This window comes from Sphaerodactylus townsendi, linkage group LG06 (assembly GCF_021028975.2).
Source record: "Sphaerodactylus townsendi isolate TG3544 linkage group LG06, MPM_Stown_v2.3, whole genome shotgun sequence".
NCBI lineage: Eukaryota > Metazoa > Chordata > Lepidosauria > Squamata > Sphaerodactylidae > Sphaerodactylus > Sphaerodactylus townsendi.
The window spans coordinates 21,517,733-21,543,728 of record NC_059430.1 but is presented as its reverse complement, the minus strand read 5'-3'; the positions used below and the strand labels follow the sequence as shown (position 1 = coordinate 21,543,728).

General features: G+C 44.4%; 1 protein-coding gene across 6 annotated transcripts in view; it reads right to left on the bottom strand.

Annotated features, from left to right (window-relative positions):
• The window catches only part of EPS8 (epidermal growth factor receptor pathway substrate 8), a 160,309-nt gene that overhangs the window by 38,064 nt on the left and 96,249 nt on the right, over positions 1 to 25,996 (bottom strand). For 5 of the 6 annotated variants that reach the window (XM_048500837.1, XM_048500842.1, XM_048500838.1 and 2 more), the window contains 9 exons: positions 22,811 to 22,878; positions 19,329 to 19,490; positions 18,944 to 19,093; positions 5,878 to 5,960; positions 5,120 to 5,256; positions 4,377 to 4,450; positions 2,721 to 2,847; positions 1,479 to 1,567; positions 374 to 448 (listed from right to left, as the gene is read on the bottom strand). In XM_048500837.1, the coding sequence (XP_048356794.1) occupies positions 374 to 448; positions 1,479 to 1,567; positions 2,721 to 2,847; positions 4,377 to 4,450; positions 5,120 to 5,256; positions 5,878 to 5,960; positions 18,944 to 19,093; positions 19,329 to 19,490; positions 22,811 to 22,878 (965 nt within the window). The remainder of the gene's footprint in view (positions 1 to 373; positions 449 to 1,478; positions 1,568 to 2,720; positions 2,848 to 4,376; positions 4,451 to 5,119; positions 5,257 to 5,877; positions 5,961 to 18,943; positions 19,094 to 19,328; positions 19,491 to 22,810; positions 22,879 to 25,996) is intronic. The other variant, XM_048500836.1, reaches the window with a different exon arrangement.

Below are 25,996 nucleotides of genomic sequence, written 5' to 3'. Positions count from 1 at the left end.
AAACAATGTTGAGCTCGGTGGCAGTGGGGATTCACTGAGGCAAACCTAGGTAGAAACCAGTTCAACTCTGTCAGTGGGGAAAGCCCCTTGGAGTCTTAAGAATCAGACAGGCAAGACGCTGACTCTTAAGGTTCTACGTGCTTGTTAGTTGCCTCCATGGAGCCCTATTTGGGTGGAAAGGCTCCTGAAATTTTTTAATTAAATAAAATAAAGTTAGGGCGCATGAGGCCATTCATCCTGACTGAATATATGGTGCTACTGCCTCATTGCTGTCAATGAATTTCCTGATTGAGCAGACTGGGGAGGGCCCCAAGATAGGACAGCAACTGCCCCCCCTCCAGAGGCGGCATTATAAAACCATAAAACATCTCACCATATTTAATGGAGTAAACAGAAAATGAATCAGTTCTGGAGCACTGGGATTCTGGATGTGGGATTTTAATTTAGCCTGCAGGAGAGGAGAGAGAGAATGTGAGGAAAAATTGTATTTCTCAGGGCAATCAACAGAAGAAGAAGAAAAAATGGCTTTTATACCCTGCTTTTCTCTACCTTCAAGGAGCCTCGAAGTGGCTTACAGTTGCCTTCCCTTCCCCTCCCCATAACAGACACCTTGAGAGGTAGGTGGGTCTGCACAAACTGTGACTAGTCTGAGGTCACCCAGCAGGCTTCATGCGGAAGAGCAGGGAATCATACCCAGTTCTCCAGATAAGACTCTGCCATTCTAAACCACTACACCATGTTGACTGTCAAAGCTCAGGGATGCAGTCCACGGGTTCAATCTAGCAGGCTGCTAACTGAGAACCCAGCTGATTGTTAGATAGCAAGCCTGTGAAAGGCCAGTCACCACCACAAGCTTGCCAATAAGTGTCATATTAAAGGTGGTGACCATGTTGTTGATTGGGTTAGTGGGATCTGGGGCTAGCTTCTCAGATTCTCTTGGAGTGAAGGAGCCCTTGAGTCCCTCAGTTCCCCAACAATGTGGCTCTGGCATACAAGAGCAGCTGTCCAAAAGGTGGATGAAATGCGGAGGAAGGACTGGACAGGAACTCCCAGCATGGGGCACATTTTTGAGCCACTGAATATGATTTGGATAATTGCTCAAACTCTTCCTCTCTGAAGATGCCAGCCACAGATGCAGGCGAAATGTTAGGAACAAGATCTACTAGACCACGACCACACAGCCCGGAAAACAACCAGTTGAGTCCGGCTGTGAAAGCCTTCGATAATACATCTCCCCTCCCCCCTTTGTTTGGCAGGGGCGCCCAGGAACAGCATAAGGGGATAGTTGGGAGCTCACCACCGGAGGAAAAGCACCTGCCCTCCCCATCTGCTGGATCCAGCTGAAAGTTTGACAAAAGGTAGGCAATGCTTGCTTTCCAAAGGACATTCAATGGCACTTTGTACAGGAAGAAATAAGCAGTCATGATTTTCAACCCAAGGAATACTGTCTGTAAGAATTTTGTTTCACAGCCACTTACCAGAAGGTTGAAGCCATGTTTAAATTTTTGCAAACAGTCAACAAATTCATCTGGAGATGGAGGCTTTGCACGAAGAGTTAAGACACCCTCTGGCAAATAAAACAAAACACATTTATTTGGAGGTATGTCTTACCAGTGTTCAAAACAATGGCAATACGAATCACAAGGGCTAAGTATACACAGTGAAAAAAAATGAGATAGCAGAATGCATGGTGCCACGTCAGAACCCCATGTTTGAAAACTTGGCCAGTGGGGGGGAAGGGGACGAAGGTTGCATTTGCAGGGATATGAACACCAGAAAGCATTAAATTATATGAACCTCCCTCTGCAGGAGCAATTGAACAAGAGGTAACTGAACAAGGGAGTTTGTAATATGTTTTATCCCATACCATTCTCTATGCAACTAAAGACCTATTTTGGTAGATTACTGCACAGAGAAGCAGCAACACACTGATTAAAAGGATTGGACAATTACAGCACAGAAGAGAATGTAAGCTTCTTACTTAACTCTGTATAGTAATTTGCCAACATTGGTTATGGGCACAGCAAACGGATTCTGTAACATTATATCCTGCTGAGGTTCTGCCTGTCCAGGAACCCTGCTCCTCCCCTCCCCAGCCTCCACACCCAAATTTCCAACCCAGAGTCAACAACCCAGTGCTGGAAAACAGCAGTCCCTTATTTCACGCCACCCCACCTCCTGTCACATCTGACAAAATACTGTCATGTGGTATTACTCATCTTCATAAACAGTTACTAATGTCAATGCACTGGAAGTTTCCCTGTGCCGTAGGTTATGCACTTTGTACAAGGGAAGGGAGAAAGAAGAGAAGCGAAGCTGCTGATTTTGATGCCAGTCACATGTAACATCTAGTGATGGCCTTAAACAGTGCCCTGAACTCCTTGGAAAACATAAACAACACAAAAATAATGTTTATCAGACCACTGGCCTGTCAAGGTCAGTACTGTCAGCTAAGACTGGTAGCAACGCTTCAGGATCACAGGTAAAGGCCACACACCTTAACCTTCAACTGGGACCTTCTGCACGCTAAGCAGATGCTTTCCCTTTGTGTTATGGCCTCTCCTGACCTTGAAAAGGGGAGTCTGGTGAACTGGAGTGGATCAATGACCAAAGAGATCAAAATGAATGAAGTACTTCAGGAGAACAAAAGAACCACAGCAGCTCAGGCAAAATGGTCTGTAAGAAAGCCACTTGGGGGTGCAGAGGTTACCTCTACTTACCGCCAGGACCTTTTTTCTTATTCTTCTTGGTCTTCTTCCTCTTCGAAAGCTCAGCAAACGCTTCGGCTGCTTTTTGAAGCTTGGTGACAAAGTATTCAATGTCGTCCAAGATGTGGTTCAGGATTTGCTATGGCAAAGCAGACACACAAAGCAGTACACAAATGTCAGGGTCTACACCCAAACTGACGCAGAGTTAGTCGTTCAAATAAAATTACAAAATGACCCAGAGATGAGCATAACCTTCCCACAGTGAAGTGACACACGCTAAAACGAATAAAGGCGAACATGTCCACAGAGCTTGAGTCTATATTTTATTCTGTTTTTCAAAGAAATAATAATTTTAAAAACTGTTAATAAAAATGGGAGATTAGTAAAATTCTGGAAACAGCCAAGCATTACCTCAGCAGGCGCATTAGTCTACATAAAAATCAGGTTGAAGAGAATGCTGTTTGAGGTGCTACCAAGAGCGAATTCCCCCTCCCCCCCCAGCCAACATTGGCTACAAATGCTCTGTTATTACTAATTGCTTAAGCTATTAATGTTCAGCACTCAGGGTTCTTACTTTCTGAGGAACAAGAAGCCATTTCAATTGTTTGAATTCAGGAATTTTTAGCACTCAGCATGACAGGCAAAGGGCTTACGGTAGATCAAGATTTTATGGTATGGCTGAAAGAAGATCTGAAGTTTGCACGTACGTGTTGGTTATGCTGCACTATTTTTGCCAGGACTAGCCTTGAACAGTGACGTCCATACAGACTCTCAGTTTCAACAGTTAACAGAGCTATATTATAACAGAAAGCTTCACGAAGGTGCTTTAATAAAGGTAGCACGACTGTGTATAGTATGCATTACCTGTTTGCTGTATGCATTGTTTTCTGCTCATGTGATAGCATTTTCTGTATTGTTTAACACGTCATGTATAATACTTCATACTTCGTTTCAGAGTTTTATAATCCTAGCCCAAATAAAAAGTGGGTTCCAGCTGCGTTCTGGGGAACGTAGGAGCTACTTTATATTGAATCAGACCACTGATCTATCTATACTCAGGTAGGTCTCAAGGGTCTTGGGCACAGAGACCCCTCCCCCATCCATCTGGAAATGCCAGGGATAAAGATCTTGGACTCCTGCATGCAAAACTGGTGCTTTATACCATTCAGCCACGGCCTTCCTTCAGAGTTTGTCAGGTCAGAGCAAAGCAAAGGTCAGTAATCACACAGTAATCACACACAAGTTCCAATGAACGAAGCTTGTCTACCCTACTACATATATGCAATGATAGGAGGCAGTCAGGTTATTCTAGGGGCTGAAGGTTTTCCTGCTTGCTCTCTGAGCACATTTTTATAGCCCAGCCTTCCTGCTGCTTTGTTATTTCTTCTTTCAACTGAATTGTTCAAAGTGGTTTCACATATCGTTGGACAAGCAGCAAATAAATATTTTAAACAAACAAACAACAAACAAATTGCTATTGCAATCTAAAATGCAAAGTGGCTCTTGGAGAGTACAACGGCAGGAACGTTTGGTATCTGAAAGCTCGCTTCCACTTGTTAGGACTGAGCGACAGGCAACCCCGCACTGTTTGCCTAGAAAAAACAACCGTTCAAAACCAAACCGGGCTAGAGCGAGGCAAGATTTAAACACGGCTCTGCTTCTACTCACAACATCTCTGTCGATTCTGGCCGTCATCATTTCAGCCGTTTCTTCATGTTCGTGGAACTGTCTCGGTTTTTCATCTAAGAGGAAAAAAATGCTAAGCGAACCTGTGCAGGAACGCAGAAGGATCGTAATGTTCAACCACCATTTTGTTCATGGGACCACAATATCATAAGCAAAGGATTAACCCTTCCAGGATTCTGTGCTTAACAGTGGGTAGAAAGAAACGTATTAAGTTATCATTGCCAAGTTCCACTCCATGTTCCATCTTCAAAAAAGGATTCAAACTGCTATAGAGATACTGATGGAAAAGTACTGGATGGATATTAGCAAACATCTTTTTACACTGAGAGTGGTTCAGCAGTGGAATCAGCTGACTAGGGAGGTGGTGAGCTGCTCCTCACTGGCAGGGGCTGAATGAACACCTGACAGAGATGCTCTAGGCCAGGGGTCTTCAAACTATGGCCCTCCAGATGTTCCTGGACTACAGTTCCCATCAGCCCTGCCACCTGGCCATGCTGGCAGGGGCTGATGGGAATTATAGTCCATGAATATCTGGAGGGCCATAGTTTGAAGACCCCTGCTCTAGGCTGATCCTGCATTGAGCAGGGGGTTGGACTTGATGGCCTGTATGGATCCTTCCAAATCTATGATTCTATAATTCCATGCAGCTGGTAGGATTTGACAGGGCTCTTACACAACACTGTCACTCAGTGTGAAGGACACCACAAAATTACAGCAACACTCACAATCTCCTTGTTCTGCCGCCCAAGCAGACCAGGCTGCTACCCGGCTTCTGACGTCCACCTGTGTGACAGTACCTGGGGGAACGGGAGCTGGCGCTTTGGGAGGCGGTGGGATACTGCTGTCAGCTTTTGAGATCATCCTAGGAAGCAGACAAAACAAGCCAAAACTGGACCAAAGGAAAGCCTTTTCCTTCCCTCCAAAGCTGGACCAAAGAAAAGCCCTTTCCTTTTCTCCAATGATTTATTAGCAAGGGGAAAAAAACAACAACAACACACTGTATGCTGAAGCTTCAGACATCTGTCATCTTTCTCTCTGTTGGAAGCACATTCAGAGAACATGGCAAGGTGCCTCATAAATAAATTACAAACACGGTATCAGAAGAGCAGCCTTTCTCGCAAACAATAGATTATACATTTTCAAGGCCAAACAGCAACTCAGAATCTCGTGCAACTGCGTGTCTCTAACTGAAAACCAACACACGCTATTAAAGGAAAATAAAATAATGCATATATCTCCTGATAAATTTTTAACAATAGAACATCCCCACCCACCTGCCCAAAGCCTTAATGAACGGCAAAGGTACAATCCCACTAAGATGAGGAAAAACAGAAGCTTGAAAAGTGGTAACTAGAAGCCAATAAGCAAAGAGACTAAGGGCCAAGACAGAAATGTATGAGTGCTAATGGAAGAGAGCACTTTGGCTCAAAAACCGTTCTGGGCTCCTAACGTTTCTACACATCATTCGTGAACCCAGTTCTACCTGAGTGTTTCAAGTCTCCTCTTTGATTTTGCCCCTTTGCTATCGCTGATTGCACTTTCGATATCTTCATGGATCAAGTTAGCCTGAGAAGAAGCAAAGAGACAAACAAACAAAAATCAGAAACATTTTCAAGAACTTATGTATCAGCCTCTTGCTCAGTTTTAAAGAAAACTTTGCTGACTGGCTAAAGGGGTCACCGACCATATTGGCAGATAGCTGCCAACAAATAAAACCAGCAGTCGTGCAAAGAAAGGTAATCTTGTGGCTTACATAAATAAGGAAAAAGTAAACACAAAAAGATGCCAGTAGAGTTGTATATTCAATCCTCCGCCACAGAACTCAACATGCCAGACCTTCTTTGTTGTAGAATGCGCCGCCTGGGTTCTTAGCCCTGTTCCTCCCAATCCGTTTGCAAGTTTGAAAGTAAAAATATGTTTTGGCATTCAGTTTAATTATATCAAGTACCATGGTTCAATCATGCACAAAACAACTCTTTCTTTCCCTTCCTTCCCTTTCTCTCAATCTCTGTGCGAGTGAGATTTCAAGAGAATACAGTTTATATTTTAATTATTATTCCCCTTAGTGGAGCAACTGGCACCAAAATATTGTTAGCATCTATGGATTTTACTATCAACTTGTACACTGCCCTGAGTCCATAAGGGGAAGGGCAGCTAATGAATGAATGAATGAATGAATGAATGAATGAATGAATGAATGAATGAATGAATGAATGAATGAATGAATGAATGAATGAATGAATGAATGAATGAATGAATGAATGAATGAATGAATGAATGAGCCCAATAGCCACTTTTGGCCCATTCTCTTTCTTCTAAATAATACTTTTATTAATTTTCTCATTTTAATTGACAAAAAACAAAAGAAATACATAACAGAAAAAAGAAAAGAAAATAATACAGCTACCCAAGAACTTTATGAGTATTAAATCTAACACACTGGATCTCAAGATTATAAAACTAATATTACTACAGAGAACATTTCACAGTTTTAAAAGTCACTACCTTTTGTCCATTAGCTATAAGGCATCAACAACAAACAATTTCTTGTATGTTAACCACTAGCAAATTTAGTGTTCCTGCTATTATTAAGAAATTCTGACATGTCTAATTGAAACTCAAACAAAAGAGCTTCCAATAAACTCGGGCACATTTATGATTTCAGGATTACAAAATCCTCAATAAAATCTTAAAAGCTAAGCGGCGGCCAACCAAGCCAGTATCGGGATTAGCCACCACCACCAAGAAAATCCGAGTTGCATTTACACAGGTCACGTTCCACCCTCTGAATGGTTCTTTTGCAACCCCACTTGAGGGCTGCCACAAGTTGCATCTGACTGGACAGTACCAACGCGCCTCCCAACAGCCTGCTTGGGACGGTTGCTCTGCATCAGCATTACGATCAGCTAATAAGTTATGTGGCCCCACAAACCGTTACACAGCCTGTGCTAGCTATGAAGAGCTATCAAGAACAGAAACATGGGAGCCACACCAGGATCTACCCGTTTTTGAGGGTTCTGAACTGGGACACTGGTTCTTCCAGGTTTCCAGTTATCAAATTCAGGACTCTTCAAAGCCAGTAGAGACTCAGGTGCGGCATCTGGGCTGGTAAAAAGCCCAGCCACCTGTGCCCTAAAAAGGATTCCATCCATACCTACTACCCATTCAAACATCTAATGATCCAAATTTGGCTCTACCTCACAGAGGTATCATGTCAATACCACATGTGTGTTGCTGAGTGCTCAGAAGCTGCTGACGCGATAATCATCCCAAAATGTTATTTAATATGCAGCAAAGAATATTTGTGGATGCTGGTGGATGACACGAAATCAAATGCTGTTCAGGTTGCTGGAACTTCAGTCCCAAAAAAGGAGTATTTTGCACATGCCAGATCCTCTGCTTCCAAGCAAATATAAAACAGCTGCTTTAGAAAGTGGTGAAGAAAACCTGCCAATGTTAGTCAGTGTTCTTCACACTTCCCTGGGAGCCAACACTATCATATTTGCAGCCAAGATTTCCAGTCAGGCAAAAAAAGTCACGTTCCAAAAGGTTGCTTCTGACTCGAGGCTTTTGAAAAAGCATAGTCTTGTGCTGCTCAATGAAAGAAAGATGCTGAAACAAGGTTGTGGGAGTTGCGAATTACTACTCTCCTCAGCAGTGGATTCCAAATCTCCCTCTTTTGGAGGACAGCTTCGTCTCGGTTATCCTGATCTGGAACCTCCCATACACAGTGAAGGATTTGGGGATATTATCTAAAGCAGGTGTCATCAATGTTTTTAAGCCTGTGGATGGCTTTGGAATTCTGGCGGGTGCAGCCACAAAATGGCTGGCCTGAAATGGCTGCAACAAGGGGTGGAGCCAGTCACAAAATGGCTGCCACAGCTTATCTTCACTTAGGCTCATTCCGCACACGCAGAATAATGCACTTTCAAGCTGCTTTCAGGGCTCTTTGAAGCTGTGCGGAATGGCAAAAACAGTTGTGAAAGCAGCTTGAAAGTGCATTATTTTGCGTGTGCGGAATGAGCCTTAGATAGGGGATCTCTCTTCTTCTCCACTTATTGACCCAGAGGAAAAAGGAAGACATAGCCATCTGGTAATTGTGGCAGTGGATCATGGGGGAGCAGGCCATTTGAGGGGAGAAAGGGACACAGTGCTTTTTAACGTTCTTTAAAATCTGAACAACTGATTAGATTGCCAATAGCCAATTAGAAGCCCTGCTAGGTCAAACTCCCATTTGGCCCCACAAACTGTAAAGAAACACTTGGCCGGTGCCAAGTCTAAGGTAATACAATTATCTTTGGAAACCTGTATGTTTCCCATTTAAAAGTGATAACCGTGCAGGGAGCCAAGTTTTGATTCACAAACCCAAGCAGAGGTTAAATCCCCTCTCTTTCCTCATCAAAGTCAGATCACTTGCTTATTACATCCAGTCTAGCAGCCGTTCTCCAGGGTCTCAGGTAGAAATCCTTCACATCATCTACTTCTGGATCCTTTCACCTAGAGATGCCCGAGACTGAGCAAAACAGATACACTGCCACTAAACCACAGTCCCAATGCTATCCAGATCGAGGACACAACATTTTCCCTTTTAACAGAGGGACAAAGATCTGCGATTTGTGTTGACTTTCTGTGGTCCTTAAAGGTGTGTTGGGCTGCTCTGTTACCTCAATTAAACTGAGGATGTGCTCTAGGACTGTAATAAAAGAAATGTCCTTCTTTATAGCACCTTTCCCACTACTTGCAGAAGTATATAGCTGAGAGGCAGGAAAGATCCCATAAAGGAAGACATGTCTTCTATCACGGTTCTTCTCCCTGAAGAAAGCCTGGAGCCTGGTACTCTGGAACACACAAATCAAAAGCCATTCAGCTGTATCGTTAGGTAGCTTCATTAGCCAGCACACAGCTGTGAATACAGCAAATGCAGCGGAATTTAGTTACTGCCAGAAGCTGCTAAGGGCCTTCCTTGGTGGCCGACTGATTTGATGTCAAAACTCCAGTTCGTACACGTTCCTGCTGTGGACATACCTCATACGACAGAAATTGAAGAAAGAACTGGGATTGTTGTGTGTGTGTCACTTCATCACACTCAAAAAAACACAGCACAGATCAAGGCCTGTGTAATCTGGCTAGACAAACACACAACTGACTGTTGTGGGTTTTCTGAGTGACAAACACATCTTACCATGGCGTGCCTCTGAAGATGCCCGTCACAGATGCGGGTGAAATGTTAGAAGCAAAAACTACCAGACCGCGGCCACACAGCCCAGAGGCACAGCATTCTACAACCCAGAAGGTTGGGCATGCTTTGTTCTGTGGTTGAGGAATATTTAATCTACTAACATCTTGATGTGAAACAGAGTATACTGTATCTGTTTAACTAGAGATGCTGGGAATTAATACCGACACTTTCGTCATGCAAAGAAGATGCTCACCCATTTTTTAAAAAATAAATTAGACCTATTACATCTGCCAGCGTGGTGTAGTGGTTAAGAGCAGGCGCACTCTAATCTGGAGAACTGCGTCTGATTCCCTGCTCTGCCACTTGAACTGTGGAGGCTTATCTGCGGAATTCAGATTAGCCTGTATACTCCAACACATGCCAGCTGAGTGACCTTGGGCCAGTCACAGTTCTTCGGAGCTCTCTCAGCCCCACCCACCTCACAGGGTGTTTGTTTTGAGGGGGGAAGGGAAAGGAGAATGTAAGCCCCTTTGAGTCTCCTTACAGGAGAGAAAGAAGGGATATAAATCCAAACGCTCCTTCTTCTATCATACATGTGAGTTATCATACATGTAAGAAGTGGACCTTGGAGCTATATTTTACAGTTTCTTTTTAAATTCTTCAGTCACTTCCACAAGAAGCATAAGAGGGGTTTGTTTTTGTTTAAGTCACAGCTGACTTATGGCGACCCCATAGGGTTTTCAATGCAAGAAATGTTCAGAAGAGGTTTGCCATTGTCCGCTACTGAATCACACCCCTCATATTCCTTGGAATTCTCCCATCAAAATACTTGCCAGGGTCGAGAATAAGGGTGTGTGACCGGCCCAAGGTCACCCAGCAAGCTTCCATGGCAAAGTGGGGATTTGAACCTGTGTTTCCCAGTCCCTATCCCTAGTTCAACACCTTAGCCGCTTAGAACCATGGTGGCGAACCTTTGGCACTCCAGATGTTATGGACGACAATTCCCATCAGCCCCATGCTGGCAGGGGCTGATGGGAATTGTAGTCCATAACATCTGGAGTGTCAAAGTTTCACCACCACTGGCTTAGAAGAACAACACTACACCACTTAGAAGAGAAGAAGAGTTTGGATTTATATCCTGCCTTTCTCACCGGCGAGGAGTCTCAAAGTGGCTTACAAACTCCTTCCCTTCCCCTCCCTACAACAGACACTTTGTGAGGTAGGTGGGGCTGAGAGAGTTCTGAGAGAAACTGGGACTGGCCCAAGTTCACCCAGCTGCCTTCATGTGTAGAAGTGGGGAAATAATCCTGGTTCTCCAGATTAGAGTCTGCTGCTCTTGCGTAGGAGCGGGGAATCAAACTCAGTTCTCCAGATTAGAGACCACCACTCTTAACCACTGCACTATGCTGGCTCTCTTGGTGGTTGTTTTTTTTAAAAGTAGGCACATTTATGGTATGCAAGCCTACCAGCAGCTATTGTCAGTAACAGCTAAAGGGAATATCCAAATACAGAGTCTGAAAAGCTCCTAAATTCTAGATGGTGCTGAGCAGGGGTCTGCAACCTGTGGCTCTGCAGATGTTCATGAACTACAATTCCCATCAGCCCCTGCCAGCATGTCCAATTGGCCATGCTGTCAGGGGCTGATGAGAATTGTAGTTCATGAACATCTGGAGAGCCGCAGGTTGCAGACCCCTGGTGTAAAGGAATCTGCCTGGTCGTTGTTGCTCGCTGTTGGAGACAGAATACTGGTGAATCAGATGAACGCTGGATCTAATCCAAGGAGGATGGTTTTCAGCATCACAGTGAAACTAAAATTACAAAAGCCGACACATTTATATTAACGGAACTGCTTGCGCGGAGGGTGAGGAAGTTGACGCTTTGATTATGATCTCCTAATATACTGTAGCTCTGACATATTCTTGGCGTCCTTTCCCCTGTTCTAGGAAAAAAGATTTTGGCAGCCATACGGGTCAATCAGACTTTTCCTATTACTAGTGCTGGAACTAATCCAACTGCTTCATCTTTGCAACAGACTGGACTGTGTGGAATGTATAAAGAGGATGTAATAGCAAGGCAGCAACAAAGGCAAGAGGAAGGGAACTCTCCTTGAATTAATTTGCTAAGACATAAAGAAGCAGCCTGGATGGCCAAAACATGATGCTGATATAATGCCGGGCAATTTTGTGGATGTTCAAAAAGTTAGAGTTACGCTGGCAAAAACTGCCCGGTGCCTAAATCATCAATATTTACTGCTGAACAGTAAACACAGGCAAAAGTTCAGACTCGCGAAGCTCAGGATATTAATCTTAGGCGGTTGTAGTGCTTGCTTTCAGCATAGAGGGAGTGTTATTTATTTTTTAAAAAAATTAGACTGCCTCTCCAGGCAGCTAACAAAATAAAACATTAGACATTCAAAGTAAGTTATCCAGAGTTTGAAAACCCAGCCACAGCATAAAAATGTACGCCGTCGAGAAGCTTAAAATAATGATTTTCAGATTAAAGATCAAACTTCTAATTAAAAGCCTTGGTGAATTGAAGCATTTGACCTGGTGCCCACAAGAAAGAAATGCAGCACTGAAGTGAGTCTAAAGTACATACAAGGACATTCCGTAAACAAGGTGCCACTACTGAAAAAGCCCTGTTACAATCTTTAACTTCTTCGATTTTAATTTTGAGTCAGAAAAGAGCTTTTCCCATCTCTCCAAGCCCCTCCAAACTCTGCATTTCCCTGTTTCCCTGGTGACTTAAATGCTACTACAAGCATATACAAACACTGAGACAGGGGGAACAGAAGGAGACTGAGACCTACTTCTCACCCTCTGTTCCTACAATAAGTCCATCAAGTGTGGGGGAAGACAGAGAAACTTCCCTCCCTTCTTTGCTGCTGAAGCATACCAGAAGGGATCGGGAAGGACCCGGCTATTATAAACAAATTTAGAAGCCTCAGGAAAAAGTTAACTCCTCCTCCCATGTTCCTCCATTATCAGGCATAACCTGCCACTCCCTTTGAACTGATTAAACCACAAAACAGATGCATCTGAAGAAGCACAAAAGCGCATGCTGGAATAAATGTTGTTTAAGGTGTTACTTTAAGGTGTGACTGGACTTCTGCTTTATTTTGCTTCAAAAGCTTAATTCAGCTATCCTTCAGGTAAGATGAGGGCCCTCCTGGCAACCAGGGGGGCAATTAGACGGAGAGGAAACATGGGCAGGCACCTGTTGGTAAAACCAGCGTTTTCAGTAATTCCTAGAGAGGACTGACATCACTTCTGGGTTTTCCAGAAACCCCGAAAAAATGCCACTATTATTTTGTTATTTCGTAGGCGTGACAACCCTATTTTATGTTCGTGTTCTCCTGCCACCATTCAAATTGGCAACCAGAAGAACAGAGATTGGTAACAGGCCGTTGTGAGTTTTCCTGGCTGTGCGGTCTGGCAGTTCCTAACATTTTGCCTACATCCACAGCTGACACTTTCAGTGTATATCATGGCGAGATGTGTTTTTCTCCAGACAACTGCTAGACCACGGCCTCCGACCCCAGAAAACCCACAACAGTCAGTTCAAGCGATGATTCAAGCTATGAAAGTGTTTGACAATAGACAGGTAACTTTGAACTGAGGCTGGGAAAGTTTGCTAGTCAGCGTCCCCAACGTGGGATATCAACAGTTATGTCTGCACTTTCGGGTCAATCATCTGTAAATGCTGGCAAACCACATTCAGTTTCTGTCTGCCTGTGCTCGTGTCCCTGAGTTTTTAGACTTCCATCAATCTTGTCAAGGATTACCAGCATTAATCAAATTTTCACCCACACTTTAAGTTAGTTATATTTCTTACATCCATCACAAGGGAAATAAATCAAGAACCAAACAGAGTAGCAATTCCACCTTTCTGAAATCAGTTTTCTCCCTTCGTAATCATGAGCACCTTATTCAGGGGAAAACAGGTTGTCACTTTTTCTGATCCTCAAATTGATTCCTTGTGACAGGATAGATTATCACAGTTATCCACATGGTGAACATGAAGGCAGCTGAACAATTTCATTTGCCGGAGTAGGGGAGACACCTGAAAGCTCACAAGAAATGCACTATATGCAGGTGTGGCTCCAACTTTTCAAGTAGGAAGGGTTCATTCACAGTTTATTTTTCACTCGATGCGCAACTGGTGTTTTTTCTCACAGTGAACACATGGAAACGCAACGGGGAGACACATCTAGTAGGGACTCAGAGGCAAATGACAGATGTGTACCAGACCCTAGCCTACATCCGCTCAATATTTACAGATGTGTGCCTTCCTGTCATGCTGGGCCTCATTCGCTGAGGTGAAAAAATGTGTGAACACAAAAAACCCAACAGCTGCGTTACTGCAAAGTGTGAACTAGTTCTAAGGGGAAGCTAAGCTGTTTGGTTGAGAATGAGATTGCTTCATCAGTTTTAACCATAAATTTAATGTTTCTGAGAGAAGGACATCTGCTGTACCTCCTGGACATTTAACTGCTTTATGACTCCACAAGCTTTCAAACAACCAAGTTCGCTTACAGTCAATAATTTTATTCCCTTCCATTAATCAAACCAATGGAGGAATGAAAAAAATCAGGATCATGGAGTTGGGAATGGCTTTACCAAAACCACCATTAATCAGTAGAGTTGCAAATATTTTCTTCCTGGGTTTGTATGCAACAAGGGCATCTCTGTAGATTAAAAAAAAAGAAAAGAATGAGAGGGCTAGTGTTGTATAGTGGTTAGAGCACTAGACAAGGACTGGGAGATCATTTCAAATAACCCCTTGATATGAAATTTCTTTGATCTTGGGCTAGTCACCCTTTCTTAGCCTCAGAGAGATTGTAAAAGGGGGAGAATAAGAATTGGAACGTAACAAGGCAAGCCACAATTCGCATTTCTGGGGAAGCACGCATATCACTTTTTAAGGGAGATTTCCACATTCCCCTTTGTAAGCATAAAATGAAATTGTGTGATTTGATCAATGTATTTCTGCTTTCAGTACTCTCCAGTATTACTTACAGAAGCCCCAGATAATTGTGCTTCATAGGCTACAGATCCGTGGAATGGTTCAAAGACACAGGGTTCGGTTCTACTGCTGGAAGCTAAGCAAGTTTTCCTCCCCCTCCCTTGCATGCCACCCCTTACTCTCCTCCCTCCCCTCCCCTTGCATGCCACCCCTCCATCTCCCTCTGCTAGGGTGGGTGGGCCATGTCCAGATGCCAGGCCCCCTCCCTCTCCCTCTGCTAGGGTGGGTGGGACATGTCCAGATGCTGGGCCCGCTCCCTCCCCTCCCTCTCCCTCTGCTAGGGTGGGTGGGTCATGTCCAGATGCGGGGCCCCTCCCTCCCCTCCCTTGCATGCCACCCCTCCCTCCCTCCCATCCCCTCCCTCCCTCCCTCCCTACAAGCACAGCCTCTTTTGACAACCCGGAAAAGTTCAGTTCTACTGCTGGAAGCTAAGCTGAGAATGCACCCCCGCCCACCCAAAAAATAGCACCAAAAAAGCACAGAAAAAAGTTCTGAATGTGTGAGCACTCTCAAAGTCAAAATGTGGTAGTGGAAAGTGACATCAAGTCACAAACGACTCATGGTGACCCCCGTAGAGTTTTCAAGGCAAGTCATAAACAGAGGTGGTTGACCATTGCCTGCCTCTGCGTAGCAACCCTGGACTTCATTGATGGTCTCTTGTCAAAGTACTAGATAGAGAGTCTGTAAAAATTATGTGTAGGGTGGGGGAGGGGAAGGAAAGGAATTTGTAAGAGGCTTTGAGAAAAGCAGGGTATCAGTCCAGACTCCTCTTCTCCTCTTCGTATTCAAAGGCAAAAGTAGCTATGGAAAGATGGCTTTCCCCCATCTCTCATAATATTTTATTATTTATTTATTTATTTATTTATTTGGTTTTATATACCGCCCTAACCCCAAAGGGCTCTGGGCAGTGTTCAACACAAATCACCATAAAATACAGTCACAACAAGAGGAGCGAATAGATAACTGACCAATAAATAAAATACATAAAAATAAATAACTCAAGTTGCATTATCTTTAAAAGACTAATTTCCATTAAAACAGCGATTACTACACTAAATCGGCGTCCCGCGAAAAACCCTTACTTAAAACCCTCCCGAGGAGGAGGGGGGGCACAGTGGGTCCCAATGATGTTCAGGGACCCTTAAAACAGGAGAACTAATACTAGAACGCGAGTTCATCTACTGAAGCTGAAGGGTTAGAGATTCAAAACAATCTAAAGGAAGTATTTCTTCATAGAACACACAGTTAAATCGTGAAACTCCCTGCCCCAGGATGTGGCGATGATGACTGCCAACTTGGAAGGCCTTAAGAGGAGAGTGGACACATTCATGGGAGATAGGGCTATTCATGGTTTCTAATCGAAATGGATTCTAGTCATGATGCAAACCTGTTCTCTCCAGCATGACAGGAGCATGCCTGTTATAGTAGGTGCCGTGGAACACAGCCAGGATAACGCTGCTGCAGTCATCTTGCTTGTGGGCTTCGTAGAAGCACCTGGTTGGCCACTGCATGAACAAACTGCTGGACTTGATAGGCCTTGATCTGATCCAGAATGGCTTTCTTATGTTCCTTCATTCTTACTAACCACAGTCAACCCTGCCTAGCTTCCGAGATCTGACAAGAATGGGCTAGCCTGGGCCTTCCAGGTCCGGGCAAAGTCAAAATACATTGCTTTCCTTAATGTGCATGCCCATGACTAATTCTATCTTACTAGGTTCATTATCACTGATCTATTTTTGTCCTTGAAACCAGCTCGTAGGAAGTCTGATGGTCTGCTCCCACTTGAGCTCTGGGAAGGCCTAGAGCAGTACATCAAGAATCAAAGAAAGATCCCTGCTTGAAAGACACAGGTGTGCATAAAGTTGCATCATCCTAAATCAGACCCTTGGGGTCCATCAAAGTCCATACTGCCTACTCAGATCGGCAATAGCTCTCCAGGGTCTCTGGTCATAATCTTCCACATCACCTATTACCTGACTTGACTGGAAATGCTTGAGGTCGAGTCAGATAACCTTCTGCATACCAAGCAGATGCCTCACCCCTGAAGTTGCCACAAGAACCCCAAATGCAGTCACTCCAGTGGCCAGGGAATTGTTCCGGTCACCAGGAATGGTTCAAAAGGGAAACTTGGAATCTATGGGCGGGGCTTAGGGCTCCAGTGTGGAGGGCTACATCCTGAAAGACGCTGAGGCATCTGAGGGTCTCTTTAAGGTTGTTGCAGGTAGGCTTAACAACCTTCAAGCGGTGGCTGGAGATCTCCTGCTATAACAACTGATCTCCAGTTGATAGAGATCAGTTCACCTGGAGAAAATGTACTCCAATGTAGCTCCTCCCATCCCCAAACCCTGCCCTACCCAGGCTCCACCTCCAAAAATCCCCAGGTACTTCCTGACCCAGAGCTGGCAACCCTAATTGTAGGCAAGAGAGGAATTACTGTTGGAGGACACATGTGCCTTCCTACTGGAAGGGAGAAAGAAAAGCCCAGACCTCCTTTCCCACTCTATGCATATCTCAGCTGAGGACAGAAGGTCTTGGCAGTGGCAGCTAATGCAGTGTAGTGGTCAGAATTGGACCAGGATCTGGAAGACCCAGGTTACACTCTGCTGTGGATGCTTCCATGTGACCTTGGGCCAGTCACACACTCTCAGCCTAGCCTACTTCACAGAGCTGTTGTGAGGATAAAATGAAGGAGAGGATAACAATGTAAATTGCTTTGGGTTCTCATAGTGGAGAAAGTGGAGTATAAGGTAAGTCCATAAATTGAACCAGGGGACAGCCAAAGCAGCAAGAGCTCACCTGGCTTGCAGTGAATGTCACAAATGGGTTACAATAGGTTTTAAAGCTCAAAGCTAAATCACTACGCCAAAAAATCCTGAAATATAACCAGCTCTGTCCTAATATCTTGGAACAATTGAGTCTTTTTGATAGGAGAATTCCCAAATAAGCTTTCACAGAAGGCAAACACTTGTTTCTATGAGAACCAGAGAGCCAGCGTGGTGTAGCAATTAAGACCACATGGACTCTAACCTGGATGACCAGGTTTGATTTCCCACCGTTCCACATGAGTGGCAGACTCTTATCTGGTGAACCACATTTGTTTCTTGGCTCCTACGCTTTCCTGCTGGGCAACCTTGGGCTAGTCACAGTTCATTCAGAACTCTCACCTACCTCACAAGGTGTTTGTTGTGGAAAGTGGAAGGGAAAAGGAGTTTATAAGCTGCCTTGAGTCTCCTAACAGGACAGAAAGGCAGGGTATAAATCCAAACTCCTACTCTCCTTCTCTTCACAGGGAAGTCAGTGGTCTCAAACTCTGAATTGACAGAAAATAGGGTTTCCCCCAGTTTTGTATATAAAACTAAGTTTCTACAAGATCTCATAACACTTTGCAAATGCCCTTCCTGAAAGTATTTCCCTACTCCAAAATTAAGATGAAAATGTCTAAACGAATTAGCATTTAAACACATTAATTTATGGATACTAATTCAAGGATGTACTTCTGCAGCAATGCATGATGGGATTATACACCCCTTCATTGCTGCCATATTGCAAGAACAGAAGAAACCAAAGAAATGTGTTCTCACTGTCAACATCTTTTATCTACAGTTCTAGTTTCAAAAATGCAAACTATTCATCAGCTTGGGCTAAAAACTGTGTCCTATGATTTCTTGATGCCACAAAAGATGGTTAATGTATTCCCATATGGTTTCAGTACTTATGACATCAATGTGAAACGTGAAGAACAAGTAAATGGCTTATTAAATCTGAAGAATCCATTTACAAATTAAGAGAAACGGAGGCTTTCATTATTATCTTTTGTGGGAGATATGATACGTTAGGAGGGCGCAGGTGAGAAAGAGACTGGTATATAATGTCCCTGGCTGGAAAACAATTTTCACTAGAGGTCCAAACATGACAGAAAACTATTCATAAAATATTTTATATTTCTCACAACGAGGCGCGTGACAAGAAAAAAAAACACACCAGGTGACAAATCCACAGCGAGAGAGCGAGATAGACCAGCCAAAATGCAGTGACTATGAACAGCAAGAAGGCATTCACTGTAAAAGGAAAATAACCAAAAACATTTCACTATGTATTCTTGGAAGATCTGTCTGACTGTTTTCTGTCTGCCTGGTCTTGATTGCTGGGATTTTTAAAAAGGCAGATATTCCCCACCGAGCCCCTTCTTGCAAAACTTCCAGAGGCAGCTGAGTGTAACTCAAAATGTGAGCCTGCGTGGAATGTGGATCGGTCCAGCAATTCTAATTTTTTTTCTTGTATAATAAAAAAAAATACAAATAAAGAACGTGAAGTCCCGAGCCCTGGAGTTCTGCCTTTGCCTTACCTTAATCTCATCACATTGGAAAAGATGGAGGTCCGCTTTGCTCTGGGCTGGCTCTTTACACACTAAGGCAAGGATGGAATCGTAGCTGCAGGAGTTCATCACAGCTTGGCAGTGCTGAATGGTACCCAGGGGGAAGTTCTCCAGTTCATTCTGTAGGGAGATTTGGGATGAACAGCCAGGCGGGGGAGACAGGACATCCATCAATTACAAGTTAATGTCACCGCATCAGAGCTTCCATGCCCTCAAGGAGATCAGCGGGGATTAAAATGAGTAAATCAGATCTCTAAACACTATGTGAATTCCCGGTATTTAAAAAAAACAATCTCCGTGATGACTTTTCTCTTCCTCTTTGAAAATTAGGCAGCCACCTCAAAGGCCTGCTTACCTTGGATTCCAGGTCCACCAGACTGACTGCTTTGTCATCCACTTGGAGAACCATATCTTGCGTCCACACCTTGCCTTTGGCACTGAGAAGTTTCAGTTTCCTGATCCCGTCATCAACCGTGATCATGGCCTCTTTCCGATCCAAAACAAAAGTGGTCAAGTGCTAGAAGACAAAGGGTTTGTGACAGATGAAAACAGATTACCGACAAGTAGTTTTTAAAGGAAGAGCAGAGAGCATTTATTAGGGTGCTTTAAAAAAAATAACTTCTTAAAGCTGTCTCCAAGGTGGCTTGCAGACAAACAACCCCCCAAAAAACCAAAAAAAACAAATAAAACCCAGTGTTTTAAATGCTTTTGTTTTGTCTGTTTACTTCTTACCTACTTCTCAGCCTGGAATTAGCCTGCTGAAGCGACCAGATGGGGGGAGGAATGTCCTTTGGAAGTGGTGGAGGACCATGCCAATGTATCTCCCCCTCTACCGGCGTATGGGGCATCCACACCATTGGAGGGAATGAATGCGTCAGTTTCCACCTGCCCTACAGCTCCATGGTGGGCAAACCTGGAAGGGGGCGCTGCCACAGAACTATGCTGTGGAGCTACATGGCACAGGAGGACATTTCCGGTGTGCAGCCAATTGTAGTTGGCTTCCACTGAAATTCCAGCCCACAAATGCTGCTCTCAGAGTCTGCAGGCTCATTTGGGCTACAAGGCAATTTGGGTGCAGGAAGGTTTTCCAAGAATCCTCCGTTCTGCACCACTTGAAGCCCCTTTGGAGGCAGAATAGCACCACCTTCAACACATCATCCCTGGCCGTCTCCATGTCTCCCCACCCCCACCCCCATCTGGACTGCACTGAAAAAACACACGGTCCACAAACATTCAATTCTTTTCAGATCACATACATAATAGTTAAACCATCTGAGAACCCAGTCAATAAATAATGAGATGGAGTCAATAAATTTCTAGGCATGATCAATCTCTCTGAAAAAAGATGGCCATCTCCTTAAGCTAAAGAGGATGCCAGCTAAGGACATGCTTGAATATTTTTCTCTCCTGACTTTTTAACATGATATGCAACTGTGGGGGCCTCAAGGGAGGGGAGACAATCAGAACATAGGGAGGGAGAAAATTCAGCCTCCCCTCCCCATTCTATTGTGCCACCACTATTTTTACCCGCCACAGAAAAATGTATAGGTCCCTCATTTGCTAGGAAGAAGAGGCAATTATTAGCAGAAGAATGGCACGAATGGGTGCACCCTCTTCCTTCAATCACAGTTCCTGTGGACGCACTCTGTTCACAAGAAACCATTGGGAATATAATCGCAATACTACCCGTGTCATGTGATTTCAACCCTAAGTAAGCCTCTCTAGGAGGAGGAGGAGTAGTAGTTTGGATTTATATCCCCCTTTCTCTCCTGTAGGAGACTCAAAGGGGCTTACAATCTCCTTGCCCTTCCCCCCTCACAACAAACACCCTGTGAGGTAGGTGGGGCTGAGAGAGCTCCGAGAAGCTGTGACTAGCCCAAGGTCACCCAGCTGGCGTGTGTGGGAGTGCACAGGCTAATCTGAATTCCCCAGATAAGCCTCCACAGCTCAGGCGGCAGAGCAGGGAATCAAACCTGGTTCCTCCAGATTAGATACATGAGCTCTTAACCTCCTACGCCACTGATGAGGTGAAGGGGGCCACACCGCAAATGTGCTGAAGCTGTCTGTCATACCATTTCTCAGATACTGGGGGCCTCCTCAACAGGACCTCCTGACTTCTGAGGAAGACCCAAAAACGCATTCCTCAATAGTAACCCCAGGCCAAATAATTCTGGCCTTTAAAGGCAAAAAGAAATATGCCATCCTGAATAGTGTGTGGAAACTAGCCTAGTTCCTGTACCGGTCTGATTTAAAGTAACACCGCATAAAGGCCCTGTTGTTGTCTTTGCAGACATTTCAGTCATTAATTACCCAAGAGCACCTTTCCTTTGCTTCTCACCAAGTGTAATCTCTCTGCTATTTTGTGACCACGCGTATTATGCAAATTGACAAGTTCTCTCAGGGAGAGAACCCTCTCAAACAAGGCTGAAGTTCTATTTGATTAAAAATGCTTTGGGAAGTTGAACTCTTGAGTACAAGGGGCGCTAAGTTGAGAGGAAAAGCTTCCAGACATTCAGCTCTGCTTTTGGCATCAAGACTGAGGAGAATGACAACTATGATGTTAAATACAGTGTCTTCTCCTCCTCTTAAACGCTTTCTCAATGGAACTGCAATTGGCAACTGTCCAACTTACTCCCTGTTCCTTCCCCATCAAAACCAGAAGGGAAGACACTTATGTATAACAAGGACCTCTCAGGGTGGTTTTTTTTTTAATGGTCCAGAGCGCAATAGTTTAATTACTGTATTAATTATTGGGCAAAAGCTGTAAATAAAAGGCTACTGTGGTATTTTAAAGGTTTATGTACCCTGTTTCTTAAAAAAAAACCATGAGAAGCCTACAGAAATGAGGAAACGCTTTAAACTTCATTTTACTAAAGGTAATCAGGATTTTAAAAATATGGCAGCATAAACCAATTGAATGGGTCTGCGCCATAGAGCTAGCACAACCAGAACGTTATTCTCCAGTTTTCTCCAAAGATTAAATGGAAGACACAAAACCAAGTCTTTGATTACCTCAAGAGGTAAAAGGGCAGATCAGGTCTAGTATTTGGCCTATTAGGTCCAGCTGCCCATTTTATCCTGACAACCACCATTTCAGCTGAGCAGATATTTGAACCTAAGTCTTCTCCATTCAAGCCCGACAAATTCTCCACTATAGTTCACTAACTCAATACACTGTAGAAAGTTGTAATCACATAGATAAGCTAGAAATGAGTACAGAGGTACCACAACCTTGTTGAACCTGTGGGCACTTTTGGAATTTTGAGAACAAGCAGTGAGTGGTCCACAAAATGGCGGCCATGCAGAGTTGCCAGCTCTAGGTTGGGGACTACCTGGAGATTTTAGGGTAGTCCCAGCCTTAGAAAAGTGAAGTTTGGGGAGGACCTCAGCAGACAATAATACCATAGAGTTCAGCCTCCAAAGCAACCATTTTCTCCAGGGAACTGATCTCCATTGTCTGGAGATCAGTTGTAACAGTGGGATATCTCCAGGCCCTTCTTGAAGGCTGGCAACCTACCGCCTCAGAATCTGGGCACAATCACAAAATGTTGGGCTGTTCCAAGTCAAGCGTTTTCCCATGATGTCTGCTGCTCCTTCCAAACAGGTGCTTCCTACTGACACAAAGGAAACGCCAGTGGGGTCCTCTGAAACATTTTCTGCTCAGGTGTGGTAGAAAACAAGATAGGCCTGGTTCTTTGATTCAAGAGAGAAGGAAGTGGGCATCAGGAAAAATACTGGCGGGTCCCACTATAGGGATGACTGGACCAAAGTTTAACCCCCACTTGTTAAGCCCACCAATTGTTTTGTTTTGCCTTTCGAAAGGAGAAAATTTCTTACCTCCACGTGGTACTGTGACGTTTCAGAGATGCTGCTGGCGCTATCACGGGCATAATTCTTCCTTTGCTCTGGTTTAAGAGAGAAGCAAGATTTACCATCTTTAAATTTTGTAACCCTTAACTTCATAGCACTTGGTGACACTGCCATTTATTCAACGGTTAGCCTCCTTCAAACAGTCTTATGCCTATTTCCCTTACACACACAAGCCTAATTCAGACGTCATAGCCAAACCATGGTTTAGTTGTCAGGAACATGAAGTGGGCTCCCTCAACCCAGTGGCATAGCGACAAGGGGACGGGGAGGGGGGGGGGCGATGGACTGGGCGTGCGCCAGTGCAGGGGCATGGAGGGGGGCAGGGGCGTGGGTCGCATGCATGCCCCAGGTGCAGTTTCCACTTGCTCCAGCCTTGTCTCATCCTCTCCTTCATTTGTAACGACCCTCTTTTCCAAATCTGTTATTTACCTCCTGCCACGGTGCCACTCCAGGCCACTTACAGATGGCTGTCAGAACACCTCAGATTCAGACACTGTCCAAACCTGGGCCTACTTAGCTTTGTCAAGGTTCGTACAACATGAACATTCAGATTATCCCTAGAAATCATAGGCTGCTCTAACATCCGAATCAGGCAAACTATGGTCATCCTTAACCATCAAGTTTAACTTCAGACTGAAGGTAAAAATCCACTACAGTTATCTAATCTAGATGCCACAAGAAGTTACTGTTAGCTCAGAGAAAAATACTGAGAGGATCACAACATGGGGCATCCTTGATTGAAGCTCTTACAAAATGCAGTTGAAGGACATGACAGACTGTTCCTAAACAAACGGGCTATTTGCAGATATGACCCCGCAAATTATTTTCAGAAAGAGACATCTAAATATAGTTCTCTGCACAAAAGCCCTCATCACTTTTGGCGCTTGAAGAAAGTGGGCACACAACGAATGGAAGCACCAGCGCCTTGAAATAAAAACATCAGGCCAACAGTTATGCTAAACGAAGTTGCAAAAGGTTTTATCGCATCGCTTCACATTCAGATGATGATGCAAGGGGTCCCAACTGCGGATGAAGACCCTTTGGAATCAAACCCGTACGACCACACAGGAGGGATCCCTGAATGCATGGTTAAGATGCAGTCTCTTTAGCGGGGGCTAGTTCTCTATTTGTTCCCCAGAGGCACGGGGCTTTCTACTGTTGCGTCTTTCAAAGCTCCATCTCTCCGGTTTCCAAAAGTGCAATTTTACTACACAGCAACATGGAAAAGGTTACAGAAATTGTTACAGGCTATATGCAAAAATAAAGAAAAAAGGCTCAGAGGAGTACTGTATAGTTGCAAATTGCCACAAGTTATAGCCAAAATTACCACGGTTATGCAAATGAGAATGTTGAATTGCCTGGTAGGTTAACATCTGAATATCTACACTTGATGTTGGGCAAGGGCACAGGGGAACTAAGGTGGCACATAGGCAGGGGATGATGGGAACTGTAGTCCATAACATCTGGAGGGCGGTGAGTTTGAGACCTATGACATACACTGTAAATTTGGTAATGCAAGTGAATTGACATGCACTATTGAACTGCTAGGTTCCTATGTGCTGGCGACATGGAACCATAAGCAATTAAACTGACGAGTCTTCTAGGCAGAAAATGGCCCTATATATCTAAATATACATATAGATTTCATGCCCGTCTGACTTAGCACTGTTCAAACATCCATTGTCATTGGATTCTGCTAACTAGGGATTCATAGTTCTCTCACAGTGACCTACACTTTCCTTGATTCCCTGGTAGAAATAATAAGCCTTCATTTAGTAACTGATCTTTCTCCAAGGATTTCATATGGTCCCCAGACGGCAGCCCACCCACGTGTTTCACAAGGTCAGACTCCACTCAGCTTTTGGTGCAGAAGTGAACAATTTTCATTCAGACCCTTATTTGGATGGCTTGGGGTTGAGTTTGCCCCTAAGGCGATTCCTGATCAAATTCAACAGATGCCTTCCAATCTTGATCAAAAGTCAACACAGCCTGCAAATTAGAGGAAACCTAACCATTAAAAATAATTCTAAGCCCGTGTGTTCTAAAATACAAGACCTCATTTGCTACTGTTTCCTCAGAAGCGCTGAAAATAAAACCGAAGAGTAAAATAAAAGCATTCCGAGAACAACACCCAGAGCAAAGCAGAGCAGGAAGAAAACCACACCAAACATCTCCTCCCAAATAACCTCAACTATTCTTTTTGACGGACACAATGCTGCAAATGGGGAAAATCATATTGAAAGAATTTTGCTTCCTGACTTTTTACCAATAAGGTATATGTTTCAGATGTTTTTCAACATCCATGAAAAGAACCTCTTTGTTTTGCCTTAATGGAAACAATGTTCTGAATTGGATGGGCTGTAAACTTTTCCTCATAATCCTGGAGGCCGGGCTCCTCAGCTGAAGCCAGAGGACAATACTATGGGGAAACATGCAGGGACGCAAACCTTTGCTACCCTTTCTACCAATAAAATTACAATCACCCAGGGATACCAACCTACCTCCCCACCTACCTCACAAGGTGTCTGTTGTGGGGAGAGGAAGGGAAAGGAGTTTGTAAGCCCCTTTGAGACTCCTTACAAGAGGGAAAGCAGAGTATAAATCCAAACTCCTCCTCTTCTTATACCTAGGCTGACCAGACGTCCCACTTTTGGCGGGACAGTCCCACCTTAAAACAATTTGTCCCGCGTCCCGCGGTTTTTTTCAAGTGTCCCGATTTTTGGAAGGCTGCCGCACTGCCTTCTGGGGTGCAAGGCAGTGCGGCAGCCTCCCGCGGCCGCAGGAGCGCACTGCCTTCTGGGGCGCTCCCATTTCCCGCCCTGTCACAGGGCAGGAAACGGGAGCGCCCCAGAAGGCAGTGCGCTCCTGCGGCCGCGCGCGCATGCCCTGTCACAGGGCGGGAAACGGGAGCGCCCCAGAAGGCAGTGAGCTCCTGCAGCTGCACACGCATGCGCGCGCGCGGCTGCCCACCTACCCACCCGTCCCGGTTTACAAAGGTGACCATCTGGTCACCTTACTTATACCCAACTGAGGGATCTCCCCTCCCAAATCCCATCCTCCTTTCCCCCAAATTCCCAGGAATTTCCCAAACCAGAGTTAGGAACCATATGCAACACACCAGAGACTACCAAAAATAGGACAGTTTGGGAGCTC